This window comes from Curcuma longa, chromosome 3 (assembly GCF_044706935.1).
Source record: "Curcuma longa cultivar G26 ecotype Majalengka, Jawa Barat chromosome 3, ITB_CL_G26_1.1, whole genome shotgun sequence".
NCBI lineage: Eukaryota > Viridiplantae > Streptophyta > Magnoliopsida > Zingiberales > Zingiberaceae > Curcuma > Curcuma longa.
In genome coordinates this window covers 13,344,475-13,359,340 of record NC_133863.1, presented here as the reverse complement: position 1 = coordinate 13,359,340, position 14,866 = coordinate 13,344,475, and the positions used below count along the sequence as shown (strand labels likewise).

General features: G+C 41.6%; 3 protein-coding genes across 3 annotated transcripts; 1 reads left to right on the top strand and 2 right to left on the bottom strand.

Moving 5' to 3' along the window:
* Positions 1 to 858: 858 nt before the first annotated feature.
* On the bottom strand, positions 859 to 2,675 carry LOC141824331 (L-ascorbate oxidase homolog). The gene is made up of 3 exons (XM_074711594.1): positions 2,422 to 2,675; positions 1,232 to 2,347; positions 859 to 1,156 (listed from the first exon to the last, which is right to left on the bottom strand). Exons 1-3 carry the CDS (start codon positions 2,673 to 2,675, stop codon positions 859 to 861), a joined length of 1,668 nt encoding a protein of 555 aa, XP_074567695.1.
* Positions 2,676 to 3,210: 535 nt separating this feature from the next.
* Positions 3,211 to 5,413, top strand: LOC141824611 (pentatricopeptide repeat-containing protein At1g08070, chloroplastic-like). Its single transcript, XM_074711927.1, has 2 exons — positions 3,211 to 3,352; positions 3,436 to 5,413. The coding sequence occupies exons 1-2, from the start codon at positions 3,211 to 3,213 to the stop codon at positions 5,034 to 5,036; spliced, it is 1,743 nt and encodes a 580-aa protein (XP_074568028.1). The 3' UTR covers positions 5,037 to 5,413.
* Positions 5,414 to 5,535: 122 nt separating this feature from the next.
* LOC141824609 (protein trichome birefringence-like 10) lies at positions 5,536 to 9,831 on the bottom strand. The gene is made up of 4 exons (XM_074711926.1): positions 9,407 to 9,831; positions 7,143 to 7,532; positions 6,165 to 6,323; positions 5,536 to 6,000 (listed from the first exon to the last, which is right to left on the bottom strand). The coding sequence occupies exons 1-4, from the start codon at positions 9,829 to 9,831 to the stop codon at positions 5,607 to 5,609; spliced, it is 1,368 nt and encodes a 455-aa protein (XP_074568027.1). The 3' UTR covers positions 5,536 to 5,606.
* Positions 9,832 to 14,866: the final 5,035 nt, after the last annotated feature.

The window sequence follows — 14,866 nt, the reverse complement described above, 5'->3', positions numbered from 1 at the left end:
TCTAATTTTCACCTAATAATTTTAAAGGTGGATGAATTTTTTCACCAAGTATCTAGTATTTCAAGCTAATTAATCATAGGAATGATTAATGTGGCTCTATGAAAATTTTTCATCAACCATTTAAATAAATCAAAAGGCATTCACAATGGACAATTTAATAGTCCAGCGTTCTTAGATTAATCATCTATCAAATGAAATTCATCGAATAATTTAATGTAGCTAATACTAATTTTTAGATATACGAGAGACTATGAAAATAGCTCGCTAGATGAATTTTTATTTGATTCATTTATAAGATATATCTAAAAGTAAATTTTGATGTACAAGTTGATTTTCAAAATATTTATTACTTTTGAATTTTAAACTCTTATCCTCTTTCTTTCTTTTAAGTGTTCAAAAGTATAATTATTGTAATAATTTTCATTAAAATTATTTTAATATACAAAAAATTAATATATAATTAAGATTACTCAAATATTAAAAAAACATTTTAATTTAATCAAAACTAAATAAACTTAACTAAAGAATTAATTAAACATTATTCAAATATTTGTTTCTCCAAACTTCTACAATTGAAACGCGCTGACCAAAATTAAAATTTCTTAGGACTAACTAAAATTATTTTAATTAATATAATTTTAGTTAAATTGGAGTATGTTTTTTTAATGTTAATAAAAATAAAGGAAGGTAAATAATTTTTTTTAAATATATAAATCAAGCACAGACAGACTGTTTTAAATAATTTTTTCATTGACGTTGAGAGAGCCATCCATCACCAATTGACCATTACAAATTGTCAAAGACGTTGACGAAATTCCTTCTTTAATTTCCCATTTAATTTAATTTAATTTAATTTAATTATGTGTAGGGAGGCGGCTTGGGGAAGGAGGCAATGGGCCCACAGAGCAACACCGTGTCCGGCAAGCTGTACTCATCCCTCAGTGACCGCGCCGGCGACTGCACGCTGAGGTAGAGCTGCTGCCCCAAGTAGCGTCTCTCCCACACTTCCGACCTCAAGTTCCACATCCCGGCGTTATCGAACGACAGCAGAATCGCCGACCACGACCTAGGGTACACCTGCACGGAGTGTCTGCTCACGGCGTCGAGCATGTTGTACGTGTTCCTTTTCTCCGGCGACCACTTCCCCGGACCCATCCTGCATGCGTCGGAAGTTTCAGTTACTTCGTACGTTGAGAAAGAAATGATGTGGAATGAGAGAGGAGAGTCTCACCCGGCGAGGAAGAAGGCGTAGCCATTCAAGTGGTAGACCTGCACGGCTTTCTCGGGGTTCTCCAAGATGATCTCCACGTAGGTCCTGAACTCGACGGTCTTGACGTTGGGGAGCAGCTTGATGGGCGAACCCTCCGCGGGGGCCTCGTCGCCGGTGACGTTGTACGAGAAGTAGTTGCCGCCGAAGCCGTAGTACTCGACGAGCTTGAGCGGGGTCTCGGTGTCGACGTGCGAGACGCCGTTGAGCGCGTAGCGGAGGTTGCCGCCGACGAAGTTGCGGGAGCTGGCGAGCCTGATGGTGCGGGTGATGTTGATGCTGCCGTAGTGGTAGGAGCCTTGGGGGTTTGGGCGGGCGGCGCTGGCGGTCAGGTTCCACCGGAAGGACCGCCACTGGTTGAGGGACCAGGCCCAGCTGGCGGGCGCCTTGGGAAGCACCGGCGACGGCGCGGCGGAGGAGCCGGAGTACCGGACGACCGCGGTGGCGGTCAGCTCCTTGTGCTTCAGGAACCGCGAGGACGCCACGATGTAGTAGTCGCCGGGGGCCTGGTCGGCCTTCACCAGCACCGAGAAGCACTGGCCGATGTGGACGTCGAGGGACTCGTACACGTTCTGCATCGTGTGGGATCCGTCCATCTCCACCAGCGTCATCACGTGGCCCTGGAACCGGAAGTTCAGCGTCGTCCTGATGCCGACGTTGCAGATCCGGTACCGGTACACCTTGCCGGCCTCCATCTCAAACAGGGGAGCATCGTCCTTTCCCTCGCCGTCCTTGCCGGGCCGGCCGTTGATGAGGACGCCGACGGGGAGGCGGATGCTGCTGCCGGAGTCAAGGGTCTTGGCGAGGGCGGTGTGGTCCTTGTTGTACCAGTCGCCGATGATGACGGTGAAGTCGTCGGCCGGGGGGTCGAACGGCACCGGGATGAGGAGGCGACTGTTGACTCGTAGGCCGCCGAATCCGCCGGCCGCCTTCTGCATCCCCAACGACGGGAAGTAGAAGAAGCTTCCGATCTGGTCCTTCACCTGGAAATGGTACGTGTAGTTGGTTCCCGCCGGGATCGGGCAGTTGGTTCCAGCCACTCCATCCTGCCACGAATTCTTCCTCTGCTGAATTCCATTCCTGCAGATTACACAAGATCGAATTAATTGCACCGAGAAACGAGGAATCAATCAGCAGGCGATCGATAAGCAAACCAGGTGAAGAGGAGCGGCTCGTCGAGGAAGTTGAAGACGTTGATGACGATGTTGTTGTTGGTGGTGGAGTTGATGTTAGGGCCGGGGAACTGGCCGTTGATGAGGATGCCCTGCTGAGGGACGCCGAGGGGGGCGATGGTGCCGTAGGTGACGTTCCATGTGAAGAAGAGGTAAGGGTCCTCGGCGCGGACGACGCCGGAGACACCCAACACAGACAGCACCACCGCTAGCACAACGCCGGCGCCGGCCATCATTAAGTATATGTAATGGATAAAGATTAAAAACAAAAAACAAAAGAAAACGCTGTGAAAAGAAAAGGAAAAATTGGAATCAAATAATTAGCGCATGGCCATGGAAGATCCCGGCAAGCGGTTGAGGAGATGAAGATTTATTGATGGAGAAGGGTCCGCCGAGGAACTTCGAATTGGAAGGGGTGGCCTCGAGGTGTTAAGTAGGCAGCCGGGCGTAGCTAATTATGGAAGGTCGCCCGTTTTTAGCTCCTGTAATCAATGAAAACCAGCGATTAAGTGGTCTTAATATAGTAAATTCTAAATTCAGGCAAATTTCTTGTGCGGTGATTTTTTTTTGTTTCACCGCATAAAATATTTATATGAGAAAAGGACACACCTTAGCCATAATCGGATCCGATACTTCTTCTGAAACCCGTCCAATTGTATCGAGATCCGATAGCCAAAAGTGGAAAAGAGAGACGGTAGATGATTTTCCGATGATGTATGTCTTCTTCTCAGCCGCTGCTCGGCCTCGTCCGGCGAGCCGCCACCTCCTCCCATGCCCGGCAGGTCCACGCGCAAATCATCCTCTGCGGCCTCCCCCTCCACAACCACCTTCTTTGCAAGCTGGCGGAGCTCGGCTCCCCTGACTACGCGCTCGCCGTCTTCCGCCGCCTCCCCTCGACGCCCAACGACCACGCGTACGCCTCCCTCATCCGCGCCTTTTCCGCATCCGGCCCATTTGATTTCGCCCTCTCCTTATACTCCCGCATGCTCCTTGAAGGCGTCCGGCCCACCAACTTCACCTACCCGCCCCTGCTCAAGTCCTGCTCCGCCCTCTCCTCCGCCGACCTCGGCCGGCAGGTGCAAGCGCACGTTGTCAAGTTAGGGTTCATCTTCGACCTCTACGTAGGTAATTCCCTCATTGATATGTACTGCAAGTGCCTCCTCCTCGAGGACGCCCGCCAAGTGCTCGAGGATATGCCTGTGAGCGATGAGGTGTCATATAACTCCCTCATCTCTGGATATGCACATGTTGGAGACATGAACATGGCCCGTTCGGTGTTTGAAGAAATGCCTCACATACAAAATGTGGTCTGCTGGACGGCCCTTATCGATGGATTTGGGAAGCAGGGAATGATATCAGAGATGCTCTATTTTTTCAAACGGATGCTTGTTTCCGCTGAACATGTTCTTCCCAACTCAGCCACCATGGTTTGCCTCCTATCTGCATGTGCAAATGCTTCAAATTGGGAGGTCGGAAAATGGGTAGCGGGTTTCATCGAGGTCAATATGATCACATTGGATTCAGTTCTTAGTACAGCACTGGTAGACATGTATGCAAGAAGTGGATATGTTGGAAAGGCAAGGAAAGTGTTTGATAGTATTTGTGACAGAAATGTGGGGTTATGGAATGCTATGATCACCGGATACCTTCATGGAGGTTCCCCGGAAGATGCAATCAGATTGTATCATCATATGAGGAAATTATCCGTCGAACCAAATGAGATTACCATGGTCAATTTGCTTTCAGCTTGTGCTAGCCTGGGAGCTCTGGATCTTGGGAGAGAAGTTCATCAAACTTTGGCTAGAAAGAGAATGCAGCTGAATGTAATTCTGGCCACTGCTCTTGTTGACATGTATTCCAAGTGTGGGGGCATTAACGACGCTTGCTTAGTTTTCGTGAAGGCACCGAATAAAGATGTCGTTTTGTGGAACGCAATGATATCAGGGCTTACAGTTCATGGATATGGTAAAGATGCTCTAACAGTCTTTGTGAAAATGGAGAGACTCGGTGTGAGGCCAAATGATTCTACCTTTGTAAGTGTTTTATCGGCATGTAGCCATTCAGGCCTTGTAGAGGAAGGTAAAGCTAATTTCCACAAGTTGCTTGACTATGGATTGAGTCCTAAGGTTGAGCATTATGCCTGCTTGGTTGACCTTCTTGGTCGAGCAGGGAATCTAAGTGAAGCTGTTGAGCTGATACAAAGGATGGTAGTCCCACCGAATTCTGTCATCTGGTCTTCTTTGTTGAGTGCTTGTCGCATCCATGGGAATGTTCAACTGGCTAGTGAAGTTGGATGGCTTGTTCTTTCGTCCGGTGAGGCAAGCTTAGGTTGTTGCAAACTGCTATCTAACATTTTTGCCAGTGTTAGCAGTTGGACTGATGTAGCAAGAGTGAGGAAATTGATACACGAGAAAGCAATGATGAATATTTCCAGCTGCAGTTGGATCGAAGTAGATGGGGCTGTTTATAGATTTCTTGTAGAAGACACAAAACTTGTAAGATATCAGCATCTATACACAATGCTAACTATTCTGATGAGGCAGTTGGGTGATGAAGGATATCAACCTGATTCTGACAATCTTGGGGAGCATTTCTGAACTTCAGAATGATAATTAATTTATTCATTTATTTTCATCTCTCAAGGTGCTTTAAGATCATGTTCATTTATTCGCCTGAAGATGACCATAGATCGATGAGTACTTCAACAATGGTTGCAAATGGGGCTTCATTTTGTTTTCAGGAACCCTATTAGCACAGTAAACAATAATTTGCTCAAGAATTTAGGCCAAACAAGAAACAAGCTCCAGAATGTATACTGAGGATATCCAACCTCACACAGACCCAGAGAGAACAACCTCATAAGTTAATGTTGGAGATTGAAAATCGAAAGATTGTGTGATTCTTATTCAAAGAAAATGTTAATAATTCCAAACAACTTAGCTCAGCAGCAACTGAACTTCTAAGCTGTAAGTTTCTCAGTTTGTGATTCCCGTGGTACTCGTGTATTGGGTGATCCCAAACTTGGAAGTACATAATCGAGGGACAATATGCTATATGGAGAAGCATTCTCAACATGAGAAAATGATCCTTTTTAACAATGGTGGTTGCACTCTGTAGAAGATTTCTCAGTAAAAATAATCTTCCATCATCTGCAAAATCAGTGCAAGTTAATAAGGGGCCAGCTTTACCCTTGTGGTGCCCATGATGGTCATGTTCTTATGCATCATCCACTCCCGTTGCATTATAAGTGCATACAGTATCTCATTCCATGCATCTGGAACTCCAGGTAAGCACCAATGGCTGCAGTCTTGCCTGCGAAGTGGAGCAAGAGCAGAATTACCAAGGTAAAATCTCGATAAATGACCGTCTTTCCTACGAGCAGTCATCTGTGTCACATTTAGCAGATCCAGTTCTAGCACTTCAGTTGCTGTGAAATTCTCCGAGGGAACTTCCCTAAATGGTTCCAGGTAATGTTCCCACGGTTCTAAGGATAACGGCAAAGGGCTCAAATCTGGTACTGTCTCCAAGTGACAACTCCCTCCATTTTTCCAGTCACCAACTCTGCGTGCAAGCATTATGTTATTCCTCCTACATTTCTTTTTTTCTTTCAGCTTTCAGGCAAAGGAAGAGCATGCGTTAATGGAGAAGGAATATCATGTTCTACACTTTTAACTATCCATCAAGTAGAAACAAGGAATAACTTGATAATCCATAATAGTACTAACCTGAAATGAGAAGGAGCATATGTACGGAAGATGACTTGAGTTTTATTCCTATTAACTTCTTTATGAATCCACTGAAACAAAGTCTGAATTGATCTCTGATAAGCATTTTCTACACTCATCTCTGTCTTCACCTGATCGCCCACTTGGAAATAGCAACCCCTGAGTGATAAGATTTTTTTTACCAATTTTCAGCACGCTGAGGATTGCATTTGCAATAACTAAAAAACACAACAATAAAGGATGATCTACGAGTATTTGAAAGTTAAGAAACGAGTACAAAAGTAAGAACAATTGACACCCATTCTGCTCAGTCGCTTTGAAGCTCCAATGGCTTCCTTATAGTAACTTATGTCTAACTTGAAGATTTCATCAGACTATGCAGTTAAAAGAGATACAAGAATCTTGCAGTTAAATCCGGATACTAGTAAGCCAAAAATGTTTTCAAAATATGCAATCCATGTTCAAAATATGTATATAATGAATAAACAGTCATTAACGCGCAGAGAAAAAATCTAACTATACATGCTATCACTGTTGTGCAAAGTTGACTAGAGAATTCTTTTAGCCTTTCAGGACTTTGCTACAAATTCTCCTGACTCATCATAATACTTCTGCCGATTACCTACTTTGTCTTCTTTTGCCAAAGAAAAAAGAAATCAGAGGTAAAGTAACAAACAAATGATAGACACCAAGCAACATGTGACATTGGTATACAATGCCATTTCAGAAAAAAGAGCTCCCTGCTGTTGCTACAGATCTTGGAACAAGCTGGATAATCACGAATCACAAAGCATTATATGTTGATTCTTAGAATCAAACATTTTGTTGGTCCAGCAAATAGTAAAACACATGAAATCACATTTGACAAATAAACAGGCAGGATCTTAGAGCAACTATTACTTGTATATAAATCCATAACCTGCAGCAACAACTTCCTACAACTAATTTAGATGAAAAATGAAGTTCGATATCAGTTACCCTCTAATGGTCTTCTCGTAGTTCCACCAGTGCCCTGTGTTGAAGATTAAGATGTCAGCATCCTTCCAACTTTTTGATGTCCAATCCAAGAAGTCCAGTCTGAGAGTAGTCTTCACATGTTTTGGTGCACCTACAGGGGGATGACCTTGGGGCACCAGAAATGGGGATCTATAATATTCAACTGTGCAGTTGTATGTCTCAAATTTGAAAGCAAAGAAGCCTGTATGTTTCGTAATAGGTCTTCCATTTACTTCATAGATTGTGCTCTTGTTTGAAACCGAAGTAGAAAGCATGCAGAGGAGAGACTCCCACTGATTCCTTCCAATTGAATCGCCCACAAAGACCAATCTTCTGTGCCGTAGCTTTTCCAGCAAATTGATCGAGTCAAATCTAATCCATGAATAGAGAAAAAGTAAGACTAAAAAACATATGTTCTTAAAAAACCAGTAGCCTACAAAGAGAGTAGGCTAGAGTAGAATACTCTCAGTGCAAACCTTTTCTTATTTTAAAAATAATAAGATCAGTGTGAAGAGTTGTTTAGTCTCTGTATAAGTTCCCTCCGATAAGGGCAACACTAGGAGCTACAGTCACTTACTCTCTGGCCTATATCCAGGACTAATCACAAAAAACAAAAATCTCTCTCGCACACCTTCTTTCTTTCTCCTTCTGTCATAAATCTGAATTGCTGCTCGTTTTTACTGAGGCAATGCCCTCCCTCATAGTGGTCAACTGTAATTTTCAGATTTACACTTCCTCATAGATGATGTGGATCGACTGTGTAGAGCCGCTGAGATGATAGATTTCATCTTTTACTGAAGAATTATTGCTCCTCTTCAGTGTCATCGGGCACCCGAGCTAAAGCCGGGTAGTTTTTAAGGTTGCTCCACCCTTGACGTCAAGAGTAATTTTACTCGGTATAGGCTTAACTTCCTGTGAGCTATGTTCATTCCTAGCATTTTTACTCTTGGAATACTTAAAAGACTACCAAAAATGCAGATTTTTAAAGAATTTCTCTGTTTACATTGAGTACCACATAAAAAGATTATCTTAAATAAGATGAAGATTATATTGACAGTATGATGATTTTTTACCTACTATTTTACTTTTTCACTTAGAGCATCTGCAACGCTGTTAATGGGGGCGTTAATAACACCATGTTAATACACAATGTGGTGGGGTCTACATGAACGCGTTAATACTTTTGAACGCGTTCATGGCAGTGAACATGTATTTTTTTTATTTTTTTATTAATATTCAGGTGTTATTAATGAGAGAGCGTTGTGGATGCTCTTAGGGAAAAAGATGTCTAGATGTAATAACCTAAGCAAAATAATTTTATATATATATATACTTACTTTACACATTATAACTGTTATTTTACTAAATTGTGTAGTAGTTAGGGAACGATTATTTATGATAATATAGTTTGAAATAACCCGTATATGAATTAGAAATAAAATTTTATATTATAATGGGCTAACGTATTCACTTTTTAGAAAGTCAAAACTCTGAAAACAGCTTATTAACAATTACAAAGTTGTATATTGTTTAATTTCACTGTCAACTATTATCCTAAAACACTGAACAAATATAATAAGTAAATGGCAAATTTTTAGTAGACAACTATCAAGGTATATAATTTTAAAAATCAAAGGGCATTCAAGTCATTTACGGTCATTATGCTACTATTCATATATGTGCTAAATCCAAATTTTGAGGGTCAAATACATAAATTCATATTATAGTAGAAGCTGAGTGCAATTGTTTATCAAGGAGCGGGATGTTGTAGTTTACCAATTAAATAAGCGCTTCTGTTGTTGTTTACCAATTATATATCAAATTGGTTGTAAACCACTATGTGTGCCGGGAGTGGTAGACCATAAACATCCATTTCAATCTTCCTTGCAGTCGACGGCGTTACAAGAAGCCGGCGTTTTAACTTTTTCTTTATTGCTACATTTTTTTTTTGAAATAATCTCAATACAGATAGAGAATAAAATGTCTAGTATGAACATGCCAAGAACAAGAGATTCGTATGTAAACTAGAAGATGTTGCTTCGGACAAATTGAATACTAATTGGAAATTTATAGAGAATTTCAATATTTTGGTCTTAAAATCTAACTTCGTCTAAGAATGCTATAGGAAAGGAATCCATTCCTATTGGAGAAGAGAGATTTTCTACTAATAAAGCATGGTATTGTTTGATTTGTATAAACAAAAAAATTATCAAAAAATTGGGGGGAAAAGGGGGAGGAATTGTGACCTGGGGAGCTCACAGCCGGCGGGCTGCCACCGCCATTTGGTGTACATTCGATCGGACCTCCCGTTCTCGGAGCAGCGGAAACCCTCATCCAAGAACGCGCAGCCTTCGGACGCATACAGCGGATGCTCCTCATCCCACACCCACTCGCCCTCGAACCAATCGCACAACCCTCCTCCCCCCTTCCGCCCGGCGACGGCCAGCGGGGTCTGCTTCAAGAGGACCACGAGGCCGTAGAAGTCCGAGTGCGAGTGCTTGAGGCCCGGCAGCAGGAGGAGAACGAGGGCGGCGGCGACGACGAGGACGAAGACGCCCAGGGAACCGGCGTGCGCGAAGGGCTTCGCCCGCCTCCGCCGCGCGTCCGGTCGATCCTCTCCTCCCTTCTCCTCCTCGGGCGCCTGCGAAGAGGAGGCGGAAGGGGCCGCCATGAGTAGTATTCGCTCCGGCGAGGGATCGGCCGGGCAAAGGGCGAGCGAGGGAGGAGGAAATCCACCGAAGAAGAAAGGAATGGAGTGTTTGTTGATGACGAAGATGTCAATGTAAAGGGAAAGCGGACGATGCAGTGGAACGGAAGACTTGGAATTTGGGCTGATTCTGATTCCTGAAATGGTAAAAGATGACGGAAAGTAAACAATCAGCCATCCCTCCCCCTCTCCTCTCTGCAACTCATCCCTCCTATCCGTTGAACGCTTGAATGGAATAGAGGTATAGGTATGGGTATTATCAAAATATCTCCCTAACATTTCCAAAATTACTAAAAAGAGCTCCGTTTTTATTTTAAAATTATGGAGTTGCTTGTGTAAAGTAGTTTTAAAGTGGTGCTATTTTATGCAAAACACAAAAAGTAAAATGGTATTTTAGAATAATGAGGTTGTTATTCTTTTAATTTTCTACTAAATTAGCATCAAAAATTAAATAATTTAGTATTTAACAATCAAGCATAAAAAAAATTCCATTATAACAAATTTATAAATTATTTAAAAGATAATACCATTATTGACCGTTGATTTTAAATGGACCTTACACTCAAAATTAATATTTATATCATAATATTCATCAATTATCTATATATTATTGTCTTATTTTGATATACGATTATATTTTATCATTATTCTCTTATCATTTATCATAGTTATTTTTTGATTCTTTTAACTATCATTTTTGACTTACTAATATTTAAATTTATGCATAAAAATTAAACACTGTCATTATGTTCAGGGCCCTCCAAATAATTTTTCAAATAAGTGGTGAGAAGTGCTAAAACTTACTCCTAAATAAAATTCCACACTTTGCAAATTACGAATTTCCTCGATAAAAAAAGCTTTTCTAAATTTAAAGGAGGGAAGTTAGATGGGTTTGTGAATTACGAGTGTTTGGGGGTAAAATATGAAGTTAGATTACTATAATGAGTTTGTGTACAATGATAAATACGTGTGTTAATAATATGTCATCTCACTTAATGGACTCTAAATCCAACACTAATATATATCAATAGCTAGGTTTTTTTCAAGAATAAAATGATCGTATGTCTATCAACTTTGTTGGTGATATTTTGGTACCTATCTCTAATCAGGATTTTAAATGAGAAGTCGAACCAAATATTTTTTTATTTAAATTTATTTGATAAGCTAATTGAGTTAAGTCAAATTTATATTTAAAATGAATCAAATAATTGAAATGATTATTCAAACTTGATTATTTTTTTAAACTTCATTTGAATTTAATTTGTTTAAATGTTATCAAATTATTAATTTAATTTAATTTAATTATTTAAAAAATTAATATTTTTAAATTTATTTATTTAGTTAATGAGTGTGATATTACAATCTCATTTATTCCTCTTAGAAATTATTTATTTATTTATAAATTTAATAAGAATTTTTTTAATAAATATGATTCATAAATTTTATCAGTGGATATTGTTTATTAACTTCTCTCCATGTTCAACCCTTTTCGCTAAAGATGAAAAAAAATGAAAAGATATAATTATATATAATTACATGGTTTAACCAATTAACTAACTGATGCATCAACTTTCATAAGCAACCGTCTTCCCCGGCCATCTCCGGCACCGGCTGCAGCTCCGGCGCCCACCTCGGCTGCCGACGACGCGCATGGCAAACCACGCCTCGGTTCATGATTATATTCCAGCAATGAGAAGCCGATCATCGACTTCCACACCACCGCCGCCATTAACACCCGCGTGCTGCTCCTCAACAACTCTTCAAGTTGCTTCTTGGAAATCTTAACCTTAACCACCGTACAAGCCTCCGCCGCCCTCCTCTTCTTCTCTCGTAGCTTGTCCAAGGCTTCCCTCGCCATCCCGCCGTCGGCGTCGCCCTCGTCTGTCCATGCGGCGACACGGCCGTGGCTGCAACAACTCCCCATCGATCGTCTATATCTATCTAGCTCTTGTTCTTAGCTTAATTATATTACAACAAAACGGATAAACAATAGTACTGCAAAGATTAATTTGCCTGTGCCTTATCCACACACATATATATAAAGAGAAGGAGCAGCAGTAGATTGGATTAAACAAATATAATCACCAGCCAGTTTAATTTATTGATTAGTAGAATAAGTAGTGATTGGTCTTTGCCGTCGTCGTTGGATTAATATACTCCATATTGGAAAAATATATTAATCATTAAAGTACTGCAAATCTTTTGTTAGCGTTCTTAATCAACTGATCTGAAAGTCTGGGAATCTTGGGTCTATTTTGATCTGCATCAACGAAATGAGGCATGCATACGTACTTGTGGAATTTCAAGTGAATCAATGGCTGTGTCAAGACTCCGCTTTTTGCTCTGCAAGTTATTTAAAAAGTTTTTTTTGGTTTGACTTTTTATTTATTGTTCTTCTGAATCCAATGCTTTATCACTGGATTGAGCCGATGATGTAGTTAAAGCCAAATCTGATGTTCTCAGTTCTCCAAAAATAAATAAATAAATAAATAATAAAAAATAAAATATTTGCATTCCCTTGTAATCCCAATTGCTTTCTTAATGAGTTAGTCTTCTTGCAGTCAGTCATTTCACACTGAAATGATGAAATTCGTCATCTCAACGATCCCATACGGTCAATCCCATGATCATCTATGAAGAGAGGTAAATCAAAAAGTTGCAGTTCACTACTATGATAAAGGATATTGTCTCAGCTTCATCGAAATTCGACCCTTGTCCACTTCAATAAGTCTATTCCACATTAACCAATTCAACCATATGTCTCAGAGGCTATTCTTCTTGCAGTCATTATAGCTGCTAGTGGTGGGCCATGGCTGTGATATGGGTTAATATATGTTGTCTATTAATCCATATATAGGTCTATACTTGATTCTGAAGATCACTATTACTTTCATCTCAAATTTCTTTGGCAATTCAAAGAATATGTTCATTAAGCTCTTCATCCATTATTATTATTATTATTTATAATCAAGCTAGGTGTTCAAATATTGCCTCATTAATCAAAGAAATAGACAATTTATGTACACATCTAAAATATTCATCTTATTTAAAATTCAAATTTTGACTCTGCTTTACCATTGCATCACATCCGCAAAGCTAGGCACTCTTTCATCCATTATATTGTTGATTAAAGAACTGAGATGTCTAGGCATTAATTATATTATTGGAAATCATTAGAATTTGATATGATGATGTTCTTGACTAATTTTGGTGGGCATTGACTTAGCACTAAATCTTTATGTAAAAATAATAATAATCTTATTTTATCTAGCTAATTAACTAAATCACTCAAAATTGAGATTCTGCATCGCATCAGCTTTGATGTGAAATGGCTAACACATTATCGAAGAATGATATATCCTCAATTGCTACTCTTTGTCGAATACTATTTACACTACCTTTATTTTTTCACATCGATGTTGCTATTAGTGCTTGGTGAGATGCTAATCGAAATGATTCATCATTAGACATGAAAAATATTTATTTTATTTATTTTTGAACTCTTAAATTTTATTTTTAATAATAATAATACAATTTCAACCAAATGAGTTCTCGCTTCTCGAGATTAAGATATCCTATTTCATTATTTGATTTATTATTTTTTATCCATTCATTTATTATTTAATTATATTATTTTTTGTAAATATAAATAGGCTTCCCTCGCCACCCCGCCGTCGCCGTTGCTGTAACGACCCGGCCCCTTGGGCCGCCAGTTGGGCCAGGGGTGGAAAGTCTTGGATTTGATAAACACGCCCGGATGCTACAGTTTGTTCAAGGGCTGGATGGACATCTTCAAGTGAAGATAGCTGGATTTGGTCTTTCCTCCTATAGGGAGGCTTTGGATAGAGCGTTGCTGATAGAGTCTGCCCAGCAGAGGGCATTTGGGGATAAAAAGAAAAGTAAGCAAGCTCAGAGTTCAGCACAGAGCCCGCAGCCACAGACATCAGGACATCAGCGTGGCAGTCGTAAGGAGTCCGGTCAGACTACTTCTGGGGCATCGAGCAAGCCCCCGAAGACAGGACAATCTTCGTCGGGACGCTCCCAGTCTTCCCGAAAGGATCAGAAGAAGTCCGGCAAAGACACTTATTGTACTCGATGTGGGGCTAAAGATCACCTTATATCAGCCTGCTCCCTGGGGCAGTTAGTTTGCTACTATTGCAAACTGCCCAGACACTTGAGCCGTGATTGTTCGCTGAAGGCTCAACACGCATCTTCAGGAGTTTCTTTTTATTGTAACGACCCGGCCCCTCGGCCCCTTGGGCGACCCAACTAGTGGCCCAATCGGCGGTCCCTTGGGCGGCCCAACTAGCGGCGACCCCTATGTCGTCAATCGACGACCCTCGGCCGTGTCGTTACTCACTAGGACTTTCCACCCCTGGCCAGTGGATTTTTGCCTCCCCCAGGATTCGAACTCTAGACCTCCAGGTTAAGTACTAGAGTTTATGAATCCTGGTAGCCAAGTGAGATGCGCTCACTTGGCTACCAGGATTCATAAACTCTAGTACTTAACCTGGAGGTCTAGAGTTCGAATCCTGGGGGAGGCAAAAATCCACTGGCCAGGGGTGGAAAGTCCTAGTGAGTAACGACACGGCCGAGGGTCGTCGATTGACGACATAGGGGTCGCCGCTAGTTGGGCCGCCCAAGGGACCGCCGATTGGGCCACTAGTTGGGTCGCCCAAGGGGCCGAGGGGCCGGGTCGTTACAATAAAAAGGCGCCTTTTTATTGTAACGACCCGGCCCCTCGGCCCCTTGGGCGGCCCAACTAGCGGCCCAATTGGCGGCCCAATCGGCGGTCCCTTGGGCGGCCCAACTAGCGGCCCAACTGGCGACCCCTATGTCGTCAATCGACGACCCTCGGCCGTGTTATTACTCACTAGGACTTTCCACCCCTGGCCAGTGGATTTTTGCCTCCCCCAGGATTCGAACTCTAGACCTCCAGGATAAGTACTAGAGTTTATGAATCCTGGTAGCCAAGTGAGAAGCTCTCACTTGGCTACCA